Source organism: Cherax quadricarinatus, chromosome 76 (assembly GCF_038502225.1).
Source record: "Cherax quadricarinatus isolate ZL_2023a chromosome 76, ASM3850222v1, whole genome shotgun sequence".
NCBI lineage: Eukaryota > Metazoa > Arthropoda > Malacostraca > Decapoda > Parastacidae > Cherax > Cherax quadricarinatus.
The window spans coordinates 12,894,683-12,921,257 of NC_091367.1; the positions used below are offsets into that span (position 1 = coordinate 12,894,683).

Genomic DNA, 26,575 nt, shown 5'->3' on the forward strand with positions numbered 1-26,575 from the left:
GCATCTTACCAGAAGATATCAGAAACACGGCTGGAACAAGTGTAGAAGCCTTCAAGAGAAAACTGGACAAGTATCTTCACCAGGTGCCAGATCAACCAGGCTATGATGGATATGTGGGGCAGCGGGCCTCCAGCAGCAGCAGCCTGGTTGACCAGGCGAGCACCAGACGAGCCTGGCCCATGGCCGGGCTCAGAGAGTAGATATACTCTCGAAATTCTTCAAAGGCAAAGGTATAAGTGCCAGATCAACCAGGCCTGTGATAGATATGTGGGGCAGCGGGCCTCCAGCAGCACCAGGCAAGCACCAGACGAGCCTGGCCCATGGCCGGGCATATAAAAGTATATCAAAGGTATATAAAGATATATGAACCATCCATAACTTATACAACTCACTGAACTTGTGACCAACTCTGCTGGAAGGCTGAAGGCAGGAGGAAATTGTCGAGGACGTGTCAAAGAACGACCAGACTTTCAAGATAATTGTTGTTGTGATGTTTTGGATGTTGTTGTTATATTTTGGATGTTGTTGTTATATTTTGGATGTTGTTGTTATATTTTGGATGTTGTTGTTATATTTTGGATGTTGTTGTTATATTTTGGATGTTTGAATCTGTCACAAAAGACCAATTTGGAAACATTAAAACAGGACGAATAAAAGGCAAGTGCATTGAGCGAGATTTTGAGAAGAGAATACCAGCAATTGTAAGAGGAAAGAAAATGTCCTGGTGGGTCGATGTGACAAGTGGGGTGCCACAAGCATTTGCGCTAGCTCCAGTAATGTTTAGAATTTATACAAATAAATTATCACAAGGAATAAATAATACACTACATGACAATGTTTGCGGATGATGAAACAAAATGGTACATAAAATAAACAATAAAGCGACTGTAAATGAGTACAGGAAGACCTGGATAAATGGAGCACGTGGAGTGATAGATGGAGGATGGAATTTACTGTAGATAATGACATGTAATGAATAAAAAGGCACAATACCGTGACTGGAACAATACACAAATTGCCCTCATATAGGAGAGAGGAGCTTACGACGACGTTTCGGTCCGACTTTGACTATTTACAAAGTCACACTGTGTGTGTCTTTGTTAATGGTTCACATCGGAGCGAAACGTCGTGATAAGCTTCCCTCTCCTACGTGCGAGATATTCCTGCAAGATATTTAATGGAAATGAAAGAAAGTGAAATCAGGACACGTGAAGAATATACACAGAGAGAAAATATTGAAAGCATCAGAGAGAGAGAGAGAGAGAGAGAGAGAGAGAGAGAGAGAGAGAGAGAGAGAGAGAGAGAGCTAGGATTTAATATTAACAAATCATTATCACTGGAAGATCATATCAATGAAATTGTGAACAAACTGGTCTCTTACACTAACAAACCATAAAAAATCACTTTCAAACACATGGGTGACGAAACATGAAGACAGCTGCGTGTGATATGTGGCACCAAAACAGCTGGGTGCAGCAGCTGTGTGTGTGGCGCCCACATCTATAAAACATGCGGAGAAGTTAGAAAAGGTTCAATTAGAAGCTGCAAGATGGCTGCCAGAGCTTAAAAAAAAATAAATTATGATAAAAGTTTGTCAGCATTAGAGATGACCACATTAGTTAGTGCCGGGAAGAGAGGAGATATGATCACAACGTATAAAGTCTTTAAAGACCTTGAAAGAGTAGATAAAGATTTCTTAGAACCTGCGACAGATATAGATCTTGTTATCGAAGTGGCTAGTTTATTGTGCACCTCACATCCATCCTGTGGACGGTAGCGTAAGGACATATGGATGCACAAAAAGCCTAGGAACTAGGGCCCTTTTAAGAGAGTTTACAGGAGCACATCTGGATTTATATCTACAGTTCACTTATCTGTTACAAGCAAATTTAGGAAATTTACTTAATATGTCTGGTATCTTATTTTAATTAATAAGAAACCTTGACGTGTCACATAGGCTATTATACTGTCTGTTTCTTTATTCCCCAATAATTGGACAATTAAGCACATAGTGTTCAAGATAGTGACCATAGTGTTGGCCACATACTTTGTATTTGGTTTGATCATGATCTATGTGTCTGCCAGACTGCCAGAAGTACTTGTAACCAAGCCTAAGCCTGGCCACTACAACATCAGTCAGTACTGTAACCAAGCCTAAGCCTGGCCACTACAACATCAGTCAGTACTTGTAACCAAGCCTAAGCCTGGCCACTACAACATCAGTCAGTACTGTAACCAAGCCTAAGCCTGGCCACTACAACATCAGTCAGTACTTGTAACCAAGCCTAAGCCTGGCCACTACAACATCAGTCAGTACTTGTAACCAAGCCTAAGCCTGGCCACTACAACATCAGTCAGTACTTGTAACCAAGCCTAAGCCTGGCCACTACAACATCAGTCAGTACTTGTAACCAAGCCTAAGCCTGGCCACTACAACATCAGTCAGTACTTGTAACCAAGCCTAAGCCTGGCCACTACAACATCAGTCAGTACTTGTAACCAAGCCTAAGCCTGGCCACTACAACATCAGTCAGTACTTGTAACCAAGCCTAAGCCTGGCCACTACAACATCAGTCAGTACTTTAACCAAGCCTAAGCCTGGCCACTACAACATCAGTCAGTACTTGTAACCAAGCCTAAGCCTGGCCACTACAACATCAGTCAGTACTGTAACCAAGCCTAAGCCTGGCCACTACAACATCAGTCAGTACTTGTAACCAAGCCTAAGCCTGGCCACTACAACATCAGTCAGTACTTGTAACCAAGCCTAAGCCTGGCCACTACAACATCAGTCAGTACTTGTAACCAAGCCTAAGCCTGGCCACTACAACATCAGTCAGTACTTTAACCAAGCCTAAGCCTGGCCACTACAACATCAGTCAGTACTTGTAACCAAGCCTAAGCCTGGCCACTACAACATCAGTCAGTACTGTAACCAAGCCTAAGCCTGGCCACTACAACATCAGTCAGTACTTGTAACCAAGCCTAAGCCTGGCCACTACAACATCAGTCAGTACTTGTAACCAAGCCTAAGCCTGGCCACTACAACATCAGTCAGTACTTGTAACCAAGCCTAAGCCTGGCCACTACAACATCAGTCAGTACTTGTAACCAAGCCTAAGCCTGGCCACTACAGCATGTGTCAGTACTTGTAACCAAGCCTAAGCCTGGCCACTACAACATCAGTCAGTACTTGTAACCAAGCCTAAGCCTGGCCACTACAACATCAGTCAGTACTTGTAACCAAGCCTAAGCCTGGCCACTACAGCATGTGTCAGTACTTGTAACCAAGCCTAAGCCTGGCCACTACAACATCAGTCAGTACTTGTAACCAAGCCTAAGCCTGGCCACTACAACATCAGTCAGTACTTGTAACCAAGCCTAAGCCTGGTCACTACAACATCAGTCAGTACTTGTAACCAAGCCTAAGCCTGGCCACTACAACATCAGTCAGTACTTGTAACCAAGCCTAAGCCTGGCCACTACAACATCAGTCAGTACTTGTAACCAAGCCTAAGCCTGGCCACTACAACATCAATCAGTACTTGTGACCAAGCCTAAGCCTGGCCACTACAACATCAGTCAGTGTTTACATTACAAGTTGCTCCATAAACGTACTTATCTACGTTCATGTTATAGTGGGTATAGATTTACTCAGGCTTCTAATTGCATTCCTATAACACTCAGTTTCATTATTTACTTCTCTGCTAATATTATTCCTAATGCTAGACACAGATATATAAAGTTATTATCTACATTCTCCTTCAGGTAATCTTCTTGGCTAACATATCAACTTTATCATGAAGGAGTAATCCAATGTGTGACGGAATCCATAACAATTGTACATTAATTCCTTTTTCCCCAATTTTTGACTATCTATATCTGGCTTCTCCAATCAGCATGTTAGTCATTATGTGAGTCAGGAGCCTTCAGTGATGACATAGAATCAGTAATGATGATGGTCAAGTTCAGTGTCATAAGTTAGCTTTAGCTAACTTATGACACTGATAGCAAAAAGTCAGGGTTGCAAATTGAGAAAAACGTGGAGTTGAGAGGACAGTAGAACATATTTCTTTTCACATAGAGTGATTGACCAGTAGAATGTACCTGCTGTTCACCTATCAGTAAAGTAGGTACCTGGGTGTTAGTCGACTGGTGTGGGTCGCATCCTGGGGGACAAGATCAACTTAAGTTGCGGAAAATGCTCTGCATAACCAGGGGCTTTCTGTATAGTATGTTACTGATGTCAGCTATGGTCTGTATAAGTTGTATCGTGTACTTGTAAAAATTATTATTATTATTATTATTATTACTATTATTATTATTATTATTATTATTATTATTATTATTATTATTATTATTATTATTATTATTTTTATTATTATTATCTCTCCCTCCCTCCCAGCTGCTCCATCTGTGCCTAACCAGCTGTTGTTGACATAACATTAGTGGTGTGTGTCGACCTGTGTTGGGTGACCAGCTGGGAGGGTCTTACCCTTATCCTGGAAGACGGGGAAGGTCCCCCCCTCCCATCCTCCTCCATCAGGTACATGGGAGGAAAGTACCGCCCCAGGGGAGTATGGGAGGGAAGTACCCCCTCAGGGTGATAAGGAAGGAAAGTATCGCTCCAGGAGAGTAAGGGAGGGAAGTACCGCCCAGGGTGGGAGTATAGAGGGAAGGATCTCCCCATCTCTGGGGAAAGGACCTCCTTCCCTCCCCCATCACCCCCCACCTCCAGATATCCCCTGAGTTAACGCCTCAAACCCAGGTGTGACGTATTGTACTACCCCAGATGCGTTTATGGGGGTCGAGCCTCAGCTCCAGACGCCGTCTACTTCACTACCTTGATCGGCATTACTGATCTCTGGTCTCCTGGCTTGTGTCATACCCATCCTTAAAGCTGTGCATGCCTCCACCACTTCTTCATCCAGGTCATTCCACTTCCTGACCACCACGAGGCTGAAGAAATACTTCCTAACATTCCAGTGACTAGACTGTGTCTTGAGTTTCCAGGTGCGCCCTTCAGTACCAGTGTCCCGCCTGTGGAACAGTCTAGTCTCTTGTATTCTTTCGAAGCTTCAGGGTATTTTGTACGTCGTGATGTCTCCCCTGTTTGACCTCTCACAGAGTGTTGTACAGCTGTTGTTGACCTTTTTCAGAGGTCAGTCATTTTAGCCCTACCTGGAGGGTGTTCGGGGGTCACCGCCCCCAGAACACCCTCCAGGTACCTTCTACGTCGTGGCCATGGCTTCCCTGATTAGCCAGCACAATGAATACACCAAGAAATGACACGATAAACGTAAGGGGCCCAAGACTTTTCATCAGCTGGGTGATCAGGCCTTGATCCACAAAGCCTGGTCTAGGACCGGGCCGCGGGGACGTATCAGATAATCCTTCGTTCTTCCATTAGCAACCATACCCCGCCGGGTTTAGCTCTTTAATCCTCTACTCGAAGCTCTTGTCTTCTAGCTCCGAGACTAGTCTGTGGAAAGTCTTTAAACTTTGTCAGGGTTATGTGCGGGGACCTGGCGATGGCTCCATGCTGGTGCTGCAGACTCGTTGCATTTTCATCACTCGCCACTCAGTAGGATTGAACTCCAGCAGCTACTTTCTGAACTAGCCCTCCACGGTGTCATGTCCACGGTGTCATGTCCACGGTGTCATGTCCAAGGTATCACGTCCACGGTGTCACATGGTGTCACGTCCACGGTGTCACGTAAATGGTGTCACGTCACGGTGTCACGTCCACGGTGTCACGTAAATGGTGTCACGTCACGGTGTCACGTCCATGGTGTCACGTCCATGGTGTCACGTCCACGGTGTCACGTCACAGTGTCACGTTCACGGTGCCACATACACTGTGTCACGTCACGGTGTCACGTTATGGTGTCACGTCACGTTGTCACGTCACTGTGTCACGTCCACGGTGTCACGTCACGTTGTCACGTCCACGGTGTCACGTCCATGGTGTCACGTCCACGGTGTCACATCCATGGTGCCACGTCCACGATGTCACGTCCATGGTGTCACGTCCATGGCGGTGTCACATCCATAGTGTCACGTCCGCGGTGTCACGTCCACGGTGTCACGTCCGCGGTGTCACGTCCACGGTGGTGTTTGAGAGAACGTTATGTATAATTACAAAGGTGTATATCTCAGTGTATATACACTGAGAGGAGTATATCTGTGTATATACACTTGAGAGGTATATACCTCGCCACGTATACACACCCGAGAGTTCACGTCACTCCTGCTGCTAGCCACCTTTAGTGGTCGTACTCTTCTCGTACTCTACTGGTTGTACCCTAGTGGTCGTACACCTTAGTCATCCTACTCTATTGGTCGTACTCTAGTCGTAGTCCTCCAGTTGTCGTACACCTCTCGTGGTCGTACACTTCTGATGGTCCTACACCTCTAGTGGTCGTACTTCTAAAGAAGGAAGAAAAGAGCATTAGAATTGTTTACTGGTCGTCTTAGGTCTATTTCTATGACGACCACAGGAAGGGTCACAGGCCCGGTGGCCTGGTGGCTAAAGCTCCCGCTTCACACACGGAGGGCCCGGGTTCGATTCCCGGCGGGTGGAAACATTTCGACACGTTTCCTTACACCTGTTGTCCTGTTCACCTAGCAGCAAATAGGTACCTGGGTGTTAGTCGACTGGTGTGGGTCGCATCCTGGGGGACAAGATAAGGACCTCAATGGAAATAAGTTAGACAGTCCTCGATGACGCACTGACTTTCTTGGGCTATCCTGGGTGGCTAACCCTCCGGGGTTAAAAATCCGAACGAAATCTTATCTTAACTCAACACAGGCCAGTATATAACGCACACACAAACGACCCCCAAGGATAGATTATGGTTAACGACCACAACACAAGTATAACACATCCTCACAAGTACAACATACAATTAACGACCACAAGTATGACACACTAACGACTCCAGCTCAGGTGAGGGTCGTGGGTCGTTACCGTGGAGTCCTGTGCTGCTCGAAATGTGCCACACCAGCTGTTCCAAATGTGTCATACCAGAATTTAATCAAATTTTGTAGAATTTTAATCCGATTTCGTAGATTTTAACCCGATTTAGCAGATTTTAACCCGATTTCGTAGAAGTTAGCTCTAGAAACTGATCACAGGTATATCATAGGTAGTTTTGGATACAAAAGTACACTGTCATCAGTGACGATGTTTCGCGCAGTTACTGACGTTATGAAGCTCTACACAGACCTGATGTTTCTTCTGTTTCTTCCTCTTCTGTGATACCGATGTTTTGAGCCACCCCATTTATCCTCTCTCTCTCTCTCTCTCTCTCTCTCTCTCTCTCTCTCTCTCTCTCTCTCTCTCTCTCTCCTCTCTCTCTTCTCTCTCTCTCTCTCTCTCTCTCTCTCTCTCTCTCTCTCTCTCTCTCTCTCTCTCTCTCTCTCTCTCTCTCTCTCTCTCTCTCTCTCTCTCTCTCTCTCTCTCTCTCTCTCTCTCTCTCTCTCTCTCTCTCTCTCTCTCTCTCTCATCCTCTCTCTATTCGTCTCGCTCTTCCTCTCTCTCTTCCTCTTCTCTCTCTCTCTCTCTCTCTCTCTCTTATCTCTCTCTCTCTCTCTCTCTCTCTCTCTCTCTCTCTCTCTCTCTCTTCTCTCTCTCTCTCTCTCTCTCTCTCTCTCTCTCTCTCTCTCTCTCTCTCTCTCTCTCTCTCTCTCTCTCTCTCTCTCTCTCTGTCTGTCTGTCTCTCTCCCCCCCTCACTCTTCAATTATTCTCTCAACTTTCTCCCCTCACCGTCTCACCTGACTGCTGATCTCTGGCTTATAAGGTCTTACATGTGACCTTTAAGGTCTCACCTTTGCACTTTAATATCAGGACTCTCGCCTCTACAAACAAGCTTTTAGTACCAGTGGCGATGTCTTGCCTGTTTGTGGTGAATGGGGGTCGAATCACGGTCCCTGGCCACACTTTGGTCAGCCCTGGTTTAGTAGAACCCACTGTGGGCGAAACATTTCACTGTAGGTGAAACATTCTACTGTGATACGAAACGTTCCATTGTGATGCGAAACTTTCTCTTCTGGGTGAAACGTTCTAATGTGGGTGAAGCGTGCCACTGTGGGTGAAACGTTCCCCTATGGGTGAAAAGTCTCATTGTGGGTGAAACGTCTCACTGTGGTGGGTGAAACGTCTCATTGTGGGTGAAACGTCTCACTGTGGGTGAAACGTCTCATTATGGGTGAAACGTCTCATTGTGAGTGAAACGTCTCATTGTGGGTGTGTCTGAACTGCTACATGTGTGTGTCTACATCAGTGTCTACCTACCCAGCCCTGTCGTACCAACTCCTAAAGCAGTGTATTAAGTTTAATCGGGCGGCGGTCTGGGACCGGACTCGGGGATGAGACCAGGACTGTGCTCCGCAAGTGGCTACAGGTAAACGACAGGTAACAATGTTTTCGTCTAGGTCATTCCATTGTCTGACTGTTCTAAATCTGGGAAAGTATTTCCTGACATCAGTGTGGTTAATTTGTGTCTTGAACTTCCAACTGGGAAGTGTACCCGTTTGCAGCCTCTTGTAACTTCCAACTGTACCTGTGTACCTGTTTCCTGCCTCTTAAACTTCCAACTGTAACCTTGTGCACTAATTTTCTGCCTCTTGTAACTTCCAGCTGTACGCTTATGTACCTGTTTCCCGCCTCAGTCTTTCTCTGTCCACCATGTCATGTCTGTAAATATTCTATTCACTTATTCTTTCCTCAGTTAACTTAGCGCCCGGACTAGTTTTGTTGCTAATCTCTACACTTGATCCTGTTTCCTGACATGCTTCCTCAGGTGTAGGCTGTGTGATGGTGCTGCGTACTCCAGGATAGGACTCACCTATCTCATTTATTAGGTTGTTAAATAACCTTGTTGAGGTTCCTGAAGGCTCATACCTTACCTGTAACCTTTACCATCAGAACTGCGACCTGTCAGACCTTATTTGTAACCTTTGACCTTTGAATGCTGAAATCAGAGTTACTGAATGTTGAAGACAGAGTAAAACAACTGAAGTTAAATCAAGTTTATAAAATTCTCCAGTGTCCAGAATATGTTGCTGCCAATTTTGTCAAGTCTGGGAACCAAAACAATATATAGACAGACTGGTTATAAGTGACCATAATTTTTAAAGGGGTGGACCGGTAAGTCAGCGGAAGGCCTCGGTCAGATGACCAAAAACTCCAAAGGCGGGTCATCATCTGACTAAGACCCGCGTCAGGAAACATTTGTCCTGTTTCCTGACGAACCTAACCAAAACAATCATAGTACTAGGGGGAGAGAGCACAACTTTGTAGTAGCCACAGTCAGTGGCCAGGCTTCAAACACCTTTTATTGTACAGCAATAAAGGAATGGAACAGACTGCCTGCACATGTCAAGCCAGTCATAACATGAGCCAGTTCAAGATGAGAGCCAAAAGGTACCTAATAACAATGGTTATAAATGACCATAATTTTTAAAGGGGTGGACCGGTAAGCCAGCGGAAGGCCTCGGTCAGATGACCAAAAGCTCCAAATGCGGGTCATCATCTGACTAAGACCCGCGTCAGGAAACATTTGTCCTGTTTCCTGACGAACCTTACCTAACCTAACCTAAAGGTACCTAATGACTGTAGCGACAGAAAGGGATGAGAATATTTTTTTTTATATAATTTAGCTAACACACATATAAATATAAATAAGTCAATTTACCGTATTCCTAGTATATCTCCTTTATAGTATAATAATCAGATATTATCTCCTTTACAATATAATAATGAGATATTAAAAGGACCCCAATGGAAATAAGTCACTATGTGTGACTTTTTTTTGGGTTATCCCAGGTTCTCTACACATATGCTGATAAGTATGATAATTCTATGTAACTGTATTTGTGTATATCTGAATGAACTTACTATTAGATCTGTGACCTGTCAAACCTGACTTGTTACCTGCGATCTTTAACATCACAAGTGTGACCTGTCAGACCTGACTTGTTACCTGTGACCTTTAACATCAAAACTGTGATCTGTCAAACCTGACTTGTTACCTGTGATCTTTAACATCACAGTGTGACCTGTCAAACCTGACTTGTTACCTGTGATCTTTAACATCACAGTGTGACCTGTCAAACCTGACTTGTTACCTGTGATCTTTAACATCACAGTGTGACCTGTCAGACCTGACTTGTTACCTGTGACCTTTAACATCAAAACTGTGATCTGTCAGACCTGACTTGTTACCTGTGATCTTTAACATCACAGTGTAACCTGTTAAACCTGACAAGTCACTGGAATTCACTGTCGCTATAGGTCTGGCTATTTGAAAGCTTTTTATTAAGAACTGACCTTTGGTTAGTGAACTAATAGAGTTGAAAACCTATCTACTATACGATGCTCATGAACGCTGCAGGTAACCTTTTCACCACTTGATATACACCCCTCTGGTATAGGCTTTGTAGAATTCAACCTGCTGACTAGGCAGATGTTTGAATTTGTTGGGTTATTCTAGGTTAAATCTAGATAGGGAATTGTGGCTTAAGTGGTAGCGTTATGGGCTGGCATCTGTAAAGGACCTGAGTTCAATCCCCGGCACGAGTGGAAGCGCTGTCCCTGTTAACCTTGCTGTAAGTAGGTACCTGGGTGTTAGTCATCTTACATGTTTCCTTATACCTGCTGTCCCTGTTAACCTTGCTGTAAGTAGGTACCTGGGTGTTAGTCATCTTCCACCTGCTGTCCCTGTTCACCTTGCTGGAAGTAGGTACCTGGGTGTTAGTCATCTTCCACCTGCTGTCCCTGTTCACCTTGCTGGAAGTAGGTACCTGGGTATTAGTCATCTTCCACCTGCTGTCCCTGTTAACCTTGCTGTAAGTAGGTACCTGGGTGTTAGTCATCTTCCACCTGCTGTCCCTGTTCACCTTGCTGGAAGTAGGTACCTGGGTATTAGTCATCTTCCACCTGCTGTCCCTGTTCACCTTGCTGTGAGTAGCTATCTGAGTGTTAGTCATCTCACACCTTCTGCCCTGTTAACCTAGCTGTTAGGAGGTACCTGAGTGCTAATCAACTGGTGTAGGTGACATCCTGGGGGACAGTAGTAAAGGACCACAATGGAAATAAGCCAGAAAATCCTCGATGACGCACTAACTTTGTTGGGTTATCCTGAGTTAATAATTCCAACAAAATTCTTGTTGTTGTTATTGGTGTTCTGGTTCTTGTTGTTGTCCGTCTTTGTCTTTGTCTTCTTCCTCTTTATCTTCCTTCAATTCTGGCAACAAAAAAGTCATGTCTCTTTGTTTTAGTATAGTTATCCTTAATAATCTTAACATTTTCTCTCACTGTAACTGGTCCATTTTCTATCACTATTTGAGGAGAGAATTTTTTGTGTCGACCTCAGCCTGGCGCTGTGTTTACGTAACAATATTCTCGTGTTGGCTCAACAAATTATTTTTGCAAACAATCACCACATACCTGCCACTCCTGATTATATTTTCCGAGTGTATTGTCTACGCTGAAATGCTGCATGAGGATTATTTACGTTTTACAATGACGATACATAGATCGTTATTGGGGATTTTTTACCCAGAAATTGTAAAATTTTTAGCTTGATTAAAATGAAGAATTCAAAGGAAGAACAGTATATAAAACACAGAGAGGTTCACCACATAGAACGAAAAGAACATGTAAAAGGCCTAATAACGCCAGCTGGAAAAATGCAGAGAGCATTTACCACCCGCGTAGAACGAATAAAATACTTAACTACTACGAACACCTAAAGAACTGGAAAAATACTCTCTGGAGAGGAAATATATACAATAATATACACTTGGAGGATACTAGAAATCCTGTTCGCAAATCTACACACAGCCATAACAGCATACTAGAGTGGGAAATATTGGAGGGAATGTGAAATAAACCCGGAGGTCCCGGGTTTGATTCCCGGCGGGTGGAAACATTCGACACGTTTCCTTACACCTGTTGTCCTGTTCACCTAGCAGCAAATAGGTACCTGGGTGTTAGTCGACTGGTGTGGGTCGCATCCTGGGGGACAAGATTGAGGACCCCAATGGAAATAAGTTAGACAGTCCTCGATGACGCACTGACTTTCTTGGGTTATCCTGGGTGGCTAACCCTCCGGGGTTAAAAATCCGAACGAAATCTTATCTTATCTTATCTTACCTAGTGAAAAGCAGGGGTGTCGTGGGTACAGTAAGAGAACACTGTATCAACCTGCTGCCAGCTGATAGAAACCAGCAGAAATAAAAAAAATATTACCGGAATAAGTGAAGCTGTCAAGAGGACGCTGGATCACTACCTCCTCCAAGTACCAGATCATCCAGGCTATGATGGATATAAACCATACCCCGGCCGGGATTGAACCCGCGATGTATGGTTTGTTTGCAATCGTGTCATTACGATTTCGTGAGTCAAGTTATGATGGATATGTTGGGTCAACAGGCCGCCAGCAGCAACAGTCTGGTTGGCTAGGCAGTCAACAGGGAGACTTTCGCCCAGGCTGGGCTGCTAGAGTATGAAAACTCTAGAGGTTTGATACTTTACAATGAGAGGAGTATATGTCTCAGTGTGTATAGAAAGCAGTGTATATTTTGATATATATATATATATATATATATATATATATATATATATATATATATATATATATATATATATATATATATATATATATATAAAAGTGTTATTCGCTGATAAACATGTACCTCAGTTTAATCCACTGGTATATATACGCTGAGAGTTTACATTCATCCTCATTTTAGAGTTCAGAGTTTTCCAGATGTTAGTACACAGGCAGACTGCATTCTCAGTGACTCTCAAGTTTCTCGTGCAGTCGAGAGACTTAGACTAAGCAGCTGTGCATGTATCATAGGTGATACATTATTGTGGATACATTACCATATATTACTGATGTAACACATAAGTGCTGTCACATATACGTAGCTGGTCCTGATGAAGCAGATGTTATCACCACAGAATACTGATAGTGGCTGCGTTCGAGTGTGATAAGATAAGAGAGGGAGATTGCTGCAGTTTTCTGTGTGTGATCGTTGCGTCTCTCCGTGACCTCCAGTGAAGCATTTTCCTCTGCAGGAGGCGGAGTGAGAAGTGTGGAGGTGGTGCTAGTGGTGGTGCAGGTGGTGATATTAAGCGAATCGAACACGTAGTGAGATAAGCAGTGGTCATGCCAAGCAGGAGGAGGTGACGTGCTGAGCCATATTAATTTCTCTGCTGCTGCTGCTGCCGCTGTTGCGTCTACTGACATTCAGAAGCCAGTGTGTGGAGGGCAGGGCAGTGGTGGGCAGTGGCAGGCCTCGCTGGCTGGCACAAATCTTGTATTTACACCGCTTTGAACCTCTCCCTTGTACCAAAAGTGATTTCATAATACCTGTAAAAAATGACTGAGTTACCTCTTAAATTCATTTTTTTAACGTGTGCAGAAAGTAAATTAACAAATGGGGGAGTTGATACCCCAGGTATACTCAAAGTGGATACCCATGTGGGTTTAGTGCTTTTTTTTGCGATGGTGATGGTAGTGTGCCCATGGCAGATTTGCGTCATGGTGGCGAGAAACTGGAATTTTTTTGTGCTGGTGTTGGCAAAGGCAGTGTTCAGTGAGATACTGTTGACAGTGTGAAGGTTGTGATGGTGTTCTGGTGGTGTTCACGTGAGGATGGTGGTGTTCTGGTGGTGGTGTTCACGTGAGGATGGTGGTGTTCACGTGGTGGTGTTCACGTGGGGATTGAGGTGTTCTGGGGTGGTGTTCACGTGAGGATGGTGGTGTTCTGTTGGTGGTGTTCACTTGAGGATGGTGGTGTTGTGGTGGTGCTCACGTGGGGATGGTGGTGTTCAGGTGGTGGTATTCACGTGAGGATGGTGGTGTTCTGGTGGTGGTGCTCACGTGAGGATGGTGATGTTCTGGTGGTGGTGCTCACGTGAGGATGGTGGTGTTCTGGTGGTGGTGCTCACGTGAGGATGGTGGTGTTCTGGTGGTGGTGCTCACGTGAGGATGGTGGTGTTCTAATGGTGGTGCTCACATGAGGATGGTGGTGTTCTAGTGGTGGTGCTCACGTGAGGATGGTGTTCTAATGGTGGTGCTCACGTGAGGATGGTGGTGTTCTGGTGGTGGTGCTCACGTGAGGATGGTGGTGTTCTGGTGGTGGTGCTCACGTGAGGATGGGGGTGTTCTAGTGGTGGTGCTCACATGAGGGTGTTCTAGTGGTGGTGCTCACGTGAGGATGGTGGTGTTCTAATGGTGGTGCTCACGTGAGGATGGTGGTGTTCTGGTGGTGGTGCTCACATGAGGATGGTGGTGTTCTAGTGGTGGTGCTCAAGTGAGGATGGTGGTGTTCTGGTGGTGATGTTCACGTGAAGATGGTGGTGTTCTGGTTGTGGTGCTCACGTGAAGATGGTGGTGTTCTGGCGGTGGTGCTCACGTGAGGATGGTGGTGTTCTGGTGGTGGTGCTCACTTGAGGATGGTGGTGTTCTGGTGTTCACGTGAAGATGGTGGTGTTCTGGTGGTGGTGCTCAAGTGAGGATGGTGGTGTTCTGGTGGTTGTGCTCACGTAAGGATGGTGGTGTTCTGCTGGTGGTGCTCACGTGAGGATGGTGGTGTTCTGGTGCTGGCGCTCACATGTGGATGGTGGTGTTCTGGTGGCGGTGTTCACGTGTGGATGGTGGTGTTCTGGTGCTGGCGCTCACGTGTGGATGGTGGTGTTCTAGTGGTGGTGCTCGCACTAGGATGGTGGTGTTCTGCTGGTGGTGCTCACGTGAGGATGGTGTTCATATACGGTAGTAATAGTGTTAATTACGTTAATTACGTACCTGTTGTTGGCGGTGGTAGCTCTTGTAGTAGTGGTTGTAGTAGTGGTGGTGGTAGTGGTGGTGGTGGTGGTAGTGATTGTAATAGTGGTAGTAGTGGTGGTAGTGGTGGTGGTAGTGATGGTAGTAGTGGTGGTAGTAGTGGTGGTAGTAGTGGTGGTAGTAGTGGTGGTAGTAGTGGTGGTAGTAGTGGTGGTAGTGGTGGTGGTAGTGGTGGTGGTAGTAGTGGTGATAGTGGTGGTGGCAGTGGTTGTGGTAGTGGTTGTAGTAGTGGTGGTAGTGGTTGTAGGTGTGGTGGTAGTAGTGGTAGTAGAGACAATAAAGGAAGCAGGATACGGAAGTTCTCGACACAAAAGTTATGAGAGGGATGTTTTGGAATGTTGTACCTGACTGTACCTGAGTGCTGGTAGCTGACTGTACCTGCGTGGTGGTGCCAGCACACTGCCCTGGCAAAGTGTCGTCAGGGCAGTTACACAGTGTGTCAGCGCCGGGTTCAGAGTCAGAGAATGTCAGAGTGGAAGACACTGAGTGGAAGGGCTGAGCAGTGGTAGGTGGTGGGTGGTCCAGTGGGGCTCAGGTGGTGTTGAAAGTTGTGAGAAGGTGAAGTGGGTACGTAGTGTGGGTGTGGGTCAGGGATGTTGGTGGTGATGGTAGCGTGGGTTAGTAGTGGTGATGGTAGCGTGGGTTAGTAGTGGTGGTGGTAGCGTGGGTTAGTAGTGGTGGTGTTAGCGTGGGTTAGTAGTGGTGGTGGTAGCGTGGGTTAGTAGTGGTGGTGTTAGCGTGGGTTAGTAGGGGTGGTGGTGATGGTAGCGTGGGTTAGTAGTGGTGATGGTAGCGTGGGTTAGTAGGGGTGGTGTTAGCGTGGGTTAGTAGTGGTGATGGTAGGGTGGGTTAGTAGTGGTGGTGGTGATGGTGATGGCTGTTGGTGGCAGTGGTGGTGGCGGTGTGAACCAGTTGTACATGAGGTAGTGGAGGTCATTGGTGGGTTTAGTAATAATGTGAGTCAGTGGAACAATGTGTGATGAACAAGGCGTGATGATGCTGGCTGTGGTCAGTGGTACAAGGTGTGGTGGTAGTTGTGGTGCAGGGTGTGGTGGTAGTTGTGATCAGTGGTATGGGGTTTGGCGGTTGTTGTGATCAGTGGTGCAGGGTGTGGTGGTAGTTGTGGTCAGTGATACAGGGTGCGGTGGTGGTTGTAGTCAGTGGTACAGGGTGTGGTGATGGTTGTGTAGTCAGTGGTATAAGGTGTGGTAGTACAGGGTGTGGTGGTGGTGGTTGTTGTCAGTGGTACAGGGTGTGGTGATAGTTGTAGTCGGTGATACAGGGTGTGGTGGTGGTTGTAGTCAGTGGTACAGGGTATGGTGATGGTTGTAGTAAGTGGTACAGGGTGTGGTGGTGGTTGTAGTCAGTGGTACAGGGTGTGGTGGTGGTTGTAGTCAGTGATACAGGGTGTGGTGGTGGTTGTAGTCAGTGATACAGGGTGTGGTGGTGGTTGTAGTCAGTGATACAGGGTGTGGTGGTGGTTGTAGTCAGTGATACAGGGTGTGGTGGTGGTTGTAGTCATTGATACAGGGTGTGGTGGTGGTTATAGTCAGTGATACAGGGTGTGGTGGTGGTTGTAGTCAGTGGTACAGGGTGTGGTGGTGGTGTAGTCAGTGGTACAGGGTGTGGTGGTGGTGTAGTCAGTGGTACAGGGTGTGGTGGTGGTGTAGTCAGTGATACAGGGTGTGGTGGTGGTGTAGTCAGTGGTACAGGGTGTGGTGGTGGTGTAGTCAGTGATACAGGGTGTGGTGGTGGTGTAGTCAGTGGTACAGGGTGTGGTGGTGGTGTAGTCAGTGATACAGGGTGTGGTGGTGGTGTAGTCAGTGATACAGGGTGTGGTGGTGGTTGTAGTCAGTGATACAGGGTGTGGTGGTGGTGTAGTCAGTGATACAGGGTGTGATGGTGGTGTAGTCAGTGATACAGGGTGTGGTGGTGGTGTAGTCAGTGATACAGGGTGTGGTGGTGGTTGTAGTCAGTGATACAGGGTGTGGTGGTGGTGTAGTCAGTGATACAGGGTGTGGTGGTGGTGTAGTCAGTGACACAGGGTGTGGTGGTGGTGTAGTCAGTGATACAGGGTGTGGTGGTGGTGTAGTCAGTGATACAGGGTGTGGTGGTGGTGTAGTCAGTGACACAGGGTGTGGTGGTGGTGTAGTCAGTGATACAGGGTGTGGTGGTGGTGTAGTCAGTGATACAGGGTGTGGTGGTGGTGTAGTCAGTGATACAGGGTGTGGTGGTGGTGTAGTCAGTGACACAGGGTGTGGTGGTGGTGTAGTCAGTGACACAGGGTGTGGTGCTGCTGACACTACTTAGTGATGGCTATGATGGTAGTAGTGGTAAGTAATGTAGATGATGGATATTGGTCACTTACGCAAGTGTTATGGCAGGTGTGCAGCCCTGCACGTGTTTCCTCCAACTGTGACACAAGTATAGTGGTATAACTAATGTGAATATTTTATGAAGTTTCAGACTGAACACTGAACTATGAAACTAACATGGAAACTCAGCTGAAATTTGCGAAAGTCTCAGAAAAAAAAGAGATTGTTTTTGTTTATCATTTCAGCTGTGAAGTCTTAAAAAGTAATCGAGCTGTAATGGCTGATTCAAGACTGAATATTAGGAGACAGTACTGATTATAGTGGAGGCTTGAGTGCATCGAGGTCCCCCTCAACGATGGCTAAACAGTGGAGGGAGACTAGTTTCCTGGCTCGTCCTCCAGGGCTAGGGTGGCAGGTGCCTGTGGATGTCGCCCTTGAAAGATCCGAGGAACAGCTTGGGTTTACCCTTGAGTATGAACATTTTAAGACAGCCTCGGATGGAGATGGAGACGTGAGCGCTTCTGACTCCAGCGGAGACTATGACTCTCCCGATGAAGCAGAGATCACTGTTGTAGAGGCCAGGAAAGAACCGGAATATGGCGCCTTGGACAAGAACGCCAGGGAGACCTTGGCGTCCATACAGCGAGATCTGTTTGCTATGCAGAGAGAGACCAGTGCTATTAAGAAGCTATTGGCAGCCCCTTCTGCACGACCCAGGAAGCTACACGACGTAGGAAGAGGAAGAAGTGAGGGGGAGGAGGCGGAACAGTGGCAGGAGGAGGCGGTGATGGTGGCTGAGGGACAGAGAGGTGCCAGAACTGTATACAGAACGGGGATTACTTCTACCACAAGTCACGTGGTTTACCACGAGGAGTTCTCCGAGGAGATTGTTACCCAGAGGCAGCCAGCTGAAGAGAACTCAAGTCAGGGAAGGAATGATCTGGCACAGGAGACCAGTAGCGAGGCAGCCCCTGAAGACTGGGAACAGCGTGGTCGTTCCTCGCGCTCTTCGTATCGTAACATGATCGAAGCTATGGACGATACCGAACCAGAGGGCGAAGACGATCTCTCCCAATTCTCGGTCGACGCTGCGGACGGTCACAACCTTTCCCTCGACTCGTCTGTCGCATGTACCGATGGCCTCAATGTTACTACCGTAGATATTGAGCACCATTCTTTCTCGTCATCAGAGGCCCTCCTTGACATCTCATCAGCAGAGCTCCTGTATGATATCTCATCAACAGAGGCCCTCGACGATGTCTCACCAACAGAGTTCTGGCTGGATGCCTCTTCAACAGAGGTTCTCCACGATTCTCCAGACCAAGATGTCCAAGCTTCGCAGATCACAAGCACAGGGAGGACACCTGACTCCTCGATAGAGACGAAGAATGTAATCACCGCTGATTACGAGGTCTTGGGCAGTCTTCAGGCTGAAATAGACTTGGAGACGGTAGTGAAGCCTTATCTGGAGACTGATCTTGACAGCATCTTCCTCAGTTCCCCACTGAATCAGTCCAGTGACCGACTACCCTCGCTGACGATGACGTCTGAGGAACCAACTTCGATTCCTGAGGAACTTTTGGGGTCCAAGAAGTATTTGAAAGTTCCATCACAGGACTCCACTGCGAAATTCTTGACGTCAGGGGAACAAGAAGTTGAAGTACTGACGCCAAAGAATTCAACCTTGGCACTAAAGGAACCAGAATTGAAGGTCATTTCAAAAGAACCAAAAATTTTAGCTTTGACACCAAAGAAACAAGAAGGAAAAGTGATGACAGCAAAGAATATAGTCACAAGTGATGCAGCAGCAATGGTACTGCCAGAAGTGGAGGCTCCAGCACCAAAGGTACTGCCAGAAGTGGAGGCTCCAGCACCAAAGGTACTGCCAGAAGTGGAGGCTCCAGCACCAAAGGTACTGCCAGGAGTGGAGGCTCCAGCACCAAAAGTACTGCCAGAAGTGGAGGCTCCAGCACCAAAGGTACTGCCAGAAGTGGAGGCTCCAGCACCAAAGGTACTTCCAGAATTGGAAGTTCCAGAACTAAAGGTACTTCCAGAAGTGGAAGGTCTGGAACCAAAGGTACTAACAGAAGTGGAAGTTCCAAAACCAAAGGTACTTCCAGGAGTGGAAGTTCCAGCACCAAAGGTACTTCCAGAAGTGGAAATCACAGCATTAAATGTACTTCCGGAAGTGGAAGCTCCAGAACCAAAGGTACTTGCAGAAGTGGAAGTTACAAAACCAAAGGCACTTAAAGAAGTGGAAGTTCCAGAAGTGGAAATTCCAGCACCAAAGGTATTTCCAGGAGTGGGAGTTCCAACACCAAAGGTACTTCCAGAAGCAGAAGTTCCAGCACCAAAGGTACTTTCAGAAGTGAAAGTACCAGAACCAAAGGTGCTGCCAAAAGTGAAAGTTTCAGAAGTGAAAGTTCCAGAACAAAGGGTACTGCCAGAAGTAGAAGTTCCAACACCAAAGACACTAGCAGAAGTAGAAGTTTCAGAACCAAAGGTAGTTCCAGAAGTGAAAATTCCAGAACCAAGGCTACTTCCGGAAGTGAAAGTTCCGCTACCAAAGGTACTTCCAGAAACGGAAGTTCCAGCACCACAGGTAATTCCAGAAATAGAAGTTCCAGCACCACAGGTAATTCCAGAAATAGAAGTTCCAACGCCAAATGCACTTCCAGAAGCGGAAGTTCCAACACCAACGGTACTTCCAGAAATGGAAATTCCAGCACCAAAGGTACTTCTAGAAGTGGAAGTTCCAGAACCAAAGGTACTTCCAGAAGTGGAAGTTCTAGCACCAAATGTACTTCCAGAAGTGGAAATTTCGGAAAGAAAGGTACTTCCAGAAGTGGAAGTTCCAGCACCAAAGGTACTTCCAGAAATGAAAGTTTTATCAGCTGAAGAATTACGGAAAGATGCTTTAAAATTAGAAAACGCCAGTGGGGGCATTTTGCCAGTGGAAGAACCAGAGGTGGAAATTATGCCACCAGAGAAATTGAGGTCAGAAATTTCGCCAGTGGAAGAAATGAAGGTTAAAATCTTACCCTCGAAAGATCACGGAGGAAGGTCAGTAAGGAAGAGAGGTGTGTCCTCCAGATCAAGGACTGGTAGCGTTACCAGACCTTCCTGTCCTCCCCCTCCGCCTCCGATAACACCTCCGGCTGTTTACAGTGGTGTGTCGTATCCTTACAACACAGTCTCTTCTAACAGCATGGTTGTGTCTCCTCACAGCACGATGTCTTCTCCTCGCAGCACTATGTCTTCTCCTCACAGCACAATTTCAGCTGCTAGTACGGTATTGTCCCAGAGCAGTCTCTCGTCTCCTCTCAGCCCTGGGTCATCTCGGAGCATCGCTCAACCTTTAGCACAGGATGCCAAGTTCACACCAGAGCCACCTTCATCACCTTTGCTGGAGTGTTCGTCCAGACGGCCTGTGGGAGTGCCTTTGTCTGAGGCACCAATAGAGGAGCCGACGTCTACTTCACCAGTACCTAGCTCACTTGTACGGGAGAATAGATCTCCAAGTCTCTCGGAATCACAAGAGCCTTTGATTGAATCACCGGTATCAGAGTCACCAGCCAATTCGGAAGTGTTCGAGTCGCCGCCTAGCTCGCCATCTCTGTTGATACCCTTAGAATCAAGCTCTCCGGCTCCCAAAGAAGCTGACTTCTCAATACCATCATTGAGAGTGCCTGAAGTGCCCATCAAACTTCGCATGAAGCAGCAGCAGAAGGAGGAGATTGATTATTTTGACGATGATATCATCGAAATGAGAGTCAAGGCGAGGTTGTCTCACATTTTCGAAGAGTTGGAGAAGATGGAGGTTCCTCATGTACCTCCACCACCATCACGTTTCCCTCCTCCAACGCCGCCAGAACGAACCTCTTCGTTACGTTACTTGGACCACCTCTGCGAAGCAACCTCGACACCGAGGGCGGAAGTGTCTTTGGCGCAACTCACGGAAGCATCTTCATCACGAGTACAAGAAACTTTTCCTATACAGCCTCCAGAGCCTTCTCCAAAAGAACCTTTGAAATCATTTCGAAGTCAGATCCCACGATATTTATCGCAGTCTCAAAAGCCTCCTTCACCACAGTCAGCAATGTCACCATTGACACAGCTCCAGGAAGATATTCAACTGTATCTCCAACAGCAGTCTCCACTGCAGCTTTTTAACGAGCTGGACAGGAAGACCTCTATAATGCCACAAAAGACTTCTCCAGCTAAGCTTCCAAAGACTTCTCCATCACGTGGGAAAAACGAGTCTCCAATACAGATTCTGAAAAAGTTGGAAAACATGGAGATACCAGAGGTTCCTCCTCCTCTTCCTCGACAGCCACCTCCAACACAGTGCCCAGAAGGTTCCCCAACAAAACACCCAGAACCCTCTCCATCATCTCTGCAAAAAGATCTCTCATTGAAACTTCCAAAGGCTTCTCCAAGACAGCTTGCAAAACCTTTGTCAACACAAATCCCAAATCCTCCAACAAAGCTACCAAAACCTTCAATACAACAAAAACGTCCACAGCTTTCAAAAACCCCAACAAAGCTTGACAGAGCTCCAAAAAAGACTTCGAAAGCGCCAGTGCAGCTCAAAAAAACTTCTACAACAATGATCCCTAAAGCTTTTCCAACACAGGTATCTCCATCAAAGCTTCAAGGTCAGTCTCCTACACAAATGTTGAAGGAGTTGGAAAACATGGAGAAGTTGGAGGTGCCTCCTCCACCTCCACGACAGCCACCGCCAACACAGCTGGAGGGTCCATCAGCAGAGTATGCGGAGCCATCTCCATCAAGGTATTCAAAGCGTTCTTCTACACAAATTCCAAAAATTTCTCCAACACATTTCCATAAGTCTTCTGCAGTGAAGTTACCAGCAGTGTCGTCAGAGCAACTTTCAGAATTTTCTCAAATTCCTCTCAATGAAGTTTCTCCATCACAGCTCCAAGAAACTCTTCAACCACAACTGCTGGATGTTTCTCTGACACATTTTCCACATTTGCTTCCATCACAGCAGCACCAAGCTGGGTCTCCAATACGACTCCTGAAGGAGTTGGAGAACATGGAGGTCCCGGAAGTTCCTCCTCCACCCCCACGAGAGCCACCTCCAGCATATCTGCTTAAACCTCCTCCACTGCAGCAGCCACAGTTGTCACAGTCGGAGGCGCCACACTCGAGTATACAAGACCTTCCTGATGAAACCCCGGGAAACCTTGTTCTTGTGCCTGGGACTGTACCAGAGGACGTCGCTGCTGTCTGGAACTTTGATGTCACTGATGCCTGGAATCTCGAGGTACATCAAGAGGCACCTGGATCTCCCATAACTGACTTCGACTGTCTTCCAATCGTCGCTCCTCCTCCCCTTTTTGCAGATGATGGGAACGATGGTCCGTGGACGCCCCACATTTTGCCTGAACTGAAAGAGAAAGTCTCAGAGAAATATTCTGAGCAGCATCCAGTTAACAGATTACAGTTTGAAGCTATGAATGGTGTGACTCAGATTTGGGAAACCCACACTGTGAAGTCAGAGAAGGAAAAAAGGGGGGAACATGAGGAAGAAAAGGAGGAGAAGCATAAGAAAGAGGAGGAGGAGAGGGATGAGGTGGAAGAGGAGGAGGAGGAGGAGGAGGAGGAGGAGGAGGAAGATAATGGTGTTGAAGACCTAGACTCTTCTTTTGCCCCTTGGTTTCCCAGAAATTCAACTCCTCAACCAGAGAGATCCAATATGGATGACCATGAAAGTCCACAGCGTGGTGACACTGCCTCCTTCAGCGAAGACAAATTAGGCTTCGAATCGTCCAGGGATGTAGCCAGGTCTTGCTCTCCAGAAACTTCAAGTCAGTTTTGTGAAGATGGTACTTCGAAGGAAGGGAAGAAATATATAGGAAAAATTTCTACTGAAGACTGCCCTACTGGAGTTTCGATCACTGAGCCACTTGATGTGCCTGATGGCATGGCTCACTCTGCTGATATCACAGAGAGGAACAAAGATGATAAAATATTCCCTAAGGAACTTGATGCCTCTGAGTATCCATCTAAGAAGACTTCTATCCCACATCCCCACGAGGCCTCTTCAGACAACTGCTCTGTTGATGCACCACGAGCTTACAAGGCCAACACAGCAGCTCAATATGATGTTACGGAACTCAACACTGCAGCTGGAAAACTATTTTTTCAAAGAGCTTTAAACCCGCACCAAGCCCGGATCACCCTGGAGGAATCCGGGCAACGGCGCCCCAGCACAGAATCTCCAGCTATCACTGAAGACGATGCTAGAAAACATGAGAGAGAGGCAACAATTCTCTCCAAAATAAGAAAGTTGAACATAAGGGTGGGTAGTGGGGAGGATGAGGAGGAGGAGGACAGAGCAGAGATGAGCATCCATGACAACACAACACATACCTCCCTAGATGACACGAGCGGCCCTCTGATGCTGGAAGCCTCTCCCTCCTCCTCCTCCGTTATGCCTCACAACTACAACCTTGAGCAAGCCATACACATAGCCAACCCGGAAACCTCCTACGAAATATTAGTCACCGATTCGGTGAAACCTCAGCCATCGTCACCGGAGTTAAAGTCATCGGGCAGAGAGGAAACCTCGTCTGAGGAAACGCACCTTGACCACATTAAGGCCAACGGGTCCCTGGGCAAGGTACCCCTAGAGACTGAAAAAAGACCGGCGCGGTCCGGCAAAAAGACCAGAAGCCAGAGAAAGAAGACTGAGGCTGTAAAGGATGCCGGAACAAGTGAACACTCGAAGGCGAAAGTCAAAGTTAAGAAAATTTCGAAGGAAGAAGAGCCGCTTCTGGGTCCGGAGGATCGAAAACTACACCATGGTAAGTATATCTCTCTCGCCTACCATTCTCTCATCCTTCTCTCATATACCCTTCTCTCATCTACTCTTCTCATCTACCTTCTCATCTACCTTCTCATCTATCCTTCTCTCATCTACCCATGCACAACACTTGGGTATCTTTATGATTAAGATGCTTCGGCAGGCAACCAGCCACTGGCTAGCGAAACATCTTTGTCAGTAAAGGTACCCAGATGTTGCACATGTGTCTTGTTCATCAATAAAGATACCCAGGTGTTGCACATGTGTTTTGTTCATCAATAAAGATACCCAAGTGTTGCACATGTGTCTTGTTCATCAATAAAGATACCCAGGTGTTGCACATGTGTCTTGTTCATCAATAAAGATACCCAGGTGTTGCACATGTGTTTTGTTCATCAATAAAGATACCCAAGTGTTGCACATGTGTCTTGTTCATCAATAAAGATACCCAGGTGTTGCACATGTGTCTTGTTCATCAATAAAGATACCCAGGTGTTGCACATGTGTCTTGTTCATCAATAAAGATACCCAGGTGTTGCACATGTGTCTTGTTCATCAATAAAGATACCCAAGTGTTGCACATGTGTCTTGTTCATCAATAAAGATACCCAGGTGTTGCACATGTGTCTTGTTCATCAATAAAGATACCCAGGTGTTGCACATGTGTCTTGTTCATCAATAAAGATACCCAAGTGTTGCACATGTGTCTTGTTCATCAATAAAGATACCCAGGTGTTGCACATGTGTCTTGTTCATCAATAAAGATACCCAGGTGTTGCACATGTGTCTTGTTCATCAATAAAGATACCCAAGTGTTGCACATGTGTCTTGTTCATCAATAAAGATACCCAGGTGTTGCACATGTGTCTTGTTCATCAATAAAGATACCCAGGTGTTGCACATGTGTCTTGTTCATCAATAAAGATACTCTACTCGTATCTGCTGGTGATTACTTGTGGTTCTGGCATAACTGTTGGTGGTTACTTGTGGTTCTGGGATCACTGCTGGTGGTTACTTGTGGTTCTGGCATAACTGTTGGTGGATACTTGTGGTTCTGTCGTCACTGTTGGTGGATACTTGTGGTTCTGGCGTCACTGTTGGTGGATACTTGTGGTTCTGGCGTCACTGTTGGTGGTTACTTGTGGTTCTGGCGTCACTGTTGGTGGTTACTTGTGGTTCTGGCATCACAGTTGGTGGTTACTTGTGGTTCTGGGGTCACTGCTGGTGGTTACTTGTGGTTCTGGCATCACTGTTGGTGGATACTTGTGGTTCTGTCGTCACTGTTGGTGGATACTTGTGGTTCTGGCGTCACTGGTGGATACTTGTGGTTCTGGCGTCACTTTTGGTAGTTACTTGTGGTTCTGGCGTCACTGTTGGTGGTTACTTGTGGTTCTGGCGCCACTGGTGGATACTTGTGGTTCTGGCGTCACTTTTGGTAGTTACTTGTGGTTCTGGCGTCACTGTTGGTGGTTACTTGTGGTTCTGGCGTCACTGTTGGTGGTTACTTGTGGTTCTGGCGTCACTGGTGGATACTTGTGGTTCTGGCGTCACTTTTGGTAGTTACTTGTGGTTCTGGCGTCACTGTTGGTGGTTACTTGTGGTTCTGGCGCCACTGTTGGTGGATACTTGTGGTTCTGGCGTCACTGTTGGTGGATACTTATGGTTCTGGCGTCACTGTTGGTGGTTACTTGTGGTTCTGGCGTCACTGTTGGTGGTTACTTGTGGTTCTGGCGTCACTTTTGGTAGTTACTTGTGGTTCTGGCGTCACTTTTGGTAGTTACTTGTGGTTCTGGCGTCACTTTTGGTAGTTACTTGTGGTTCTGGCGTCACTTTTGGTAGTTACTTGTGGTTCTGGCGTCACTTTTGGTAGTTACTTGTGGTTCTGGCGTCACTTTTGGTAGTTACTTGTGGTTCTGGCGTCACTGTTGGTGGTTACTTGTGGTTCTGGCGCCACTGTTGGTGGATACTTGTGGTTCTGGCGTCACTGTTGGTGGATACTTATGGTTCTGGCGTCACTGTTGGTGGTTACTTGTGGTTCTGGCGTCATTGTTGGTGGTTACTTGTGGTTCTGGCGTCACTGTTGGTGGTTACTTGTGGTTCTGGCGTCACTGTTGGTGGTTACTTGTGGTTCTGGCTTCACTGTTGGTGGTTGGCTGTGGTTCTGGCGTCACTGTTGGTGGTTACTTGTGGTTCTGGCGTCACTGTTGGTGGTTGCTTGTGGTTCTGGCATCACTGTTGATGGTTACTTGTGGTTCTGGCGTCACTGTTGGTGGTTACTTGTAGTTCTGGCATCACTGTTGGTGGTTACTTGTGGTTCTGGCGTAACTGTTGGTGGTTACTTGTGGTTCTGGGGTCACTGTTGGTGGTTACTTGTGGTTCCGGCGTCACTGTAGGTGGATACTTGTGGTTCTGGCGTCACTGTTGGTGGATACTTGTGGTTCTGGCGTCACTGTTGGTGGACACTTGTGGTTCTGGCGTCACTGTTGGTGGTTGCTTGTGGTTCTGACGTCACTGTTGGTAGATACTTGTGGTTCTGGGGTCACTGTTGGTGGTTGCTTGTGGTTCT

The 26,575-nt window shown here is 46.7% G+C and overlaps 1 protein-coding gene across 7 annotated transcripts in view; it reads left to right on the plus strand.

The window, feature by feature from the left end:
- The window catches only part of LOC128703690 (serine-rich adhesin for platelets-like), a 616,714-nt gene that overhangs the window by 144,423 nt on the left and 445,716 nt on the right, over positions 1–26,575 (plus strand). For 2 of the 7 annotated variants that reach the window (XM_070101303.1, XM_070101306.1), the window contains exons 1-2: positions 13,255–13,333; positions 17,323–24,010. The exons of 1 other annotated variant lie outside the window; for it this stretch is intronic. In XM_070101303.1, coding sequence (XP_069957404.1) covers positions 17,533–24,010 — 6,478 coding nt within the window. In that variant the 5' untranslated portion in view covers positions 13,255–13,333; positions 17,323–17,532. Of the gene's footprint in view, positions 1–13,095; positions 13,115–13,254; positions 13,389–17,322; positions 24,011–26,575 lie in introns of those variants that run through there. 4 more of the 7 variants (XM_070101305.1, XM_070101307.1, XM_070101309.1 and 1 more) reach the window with 4 other exon arrangements.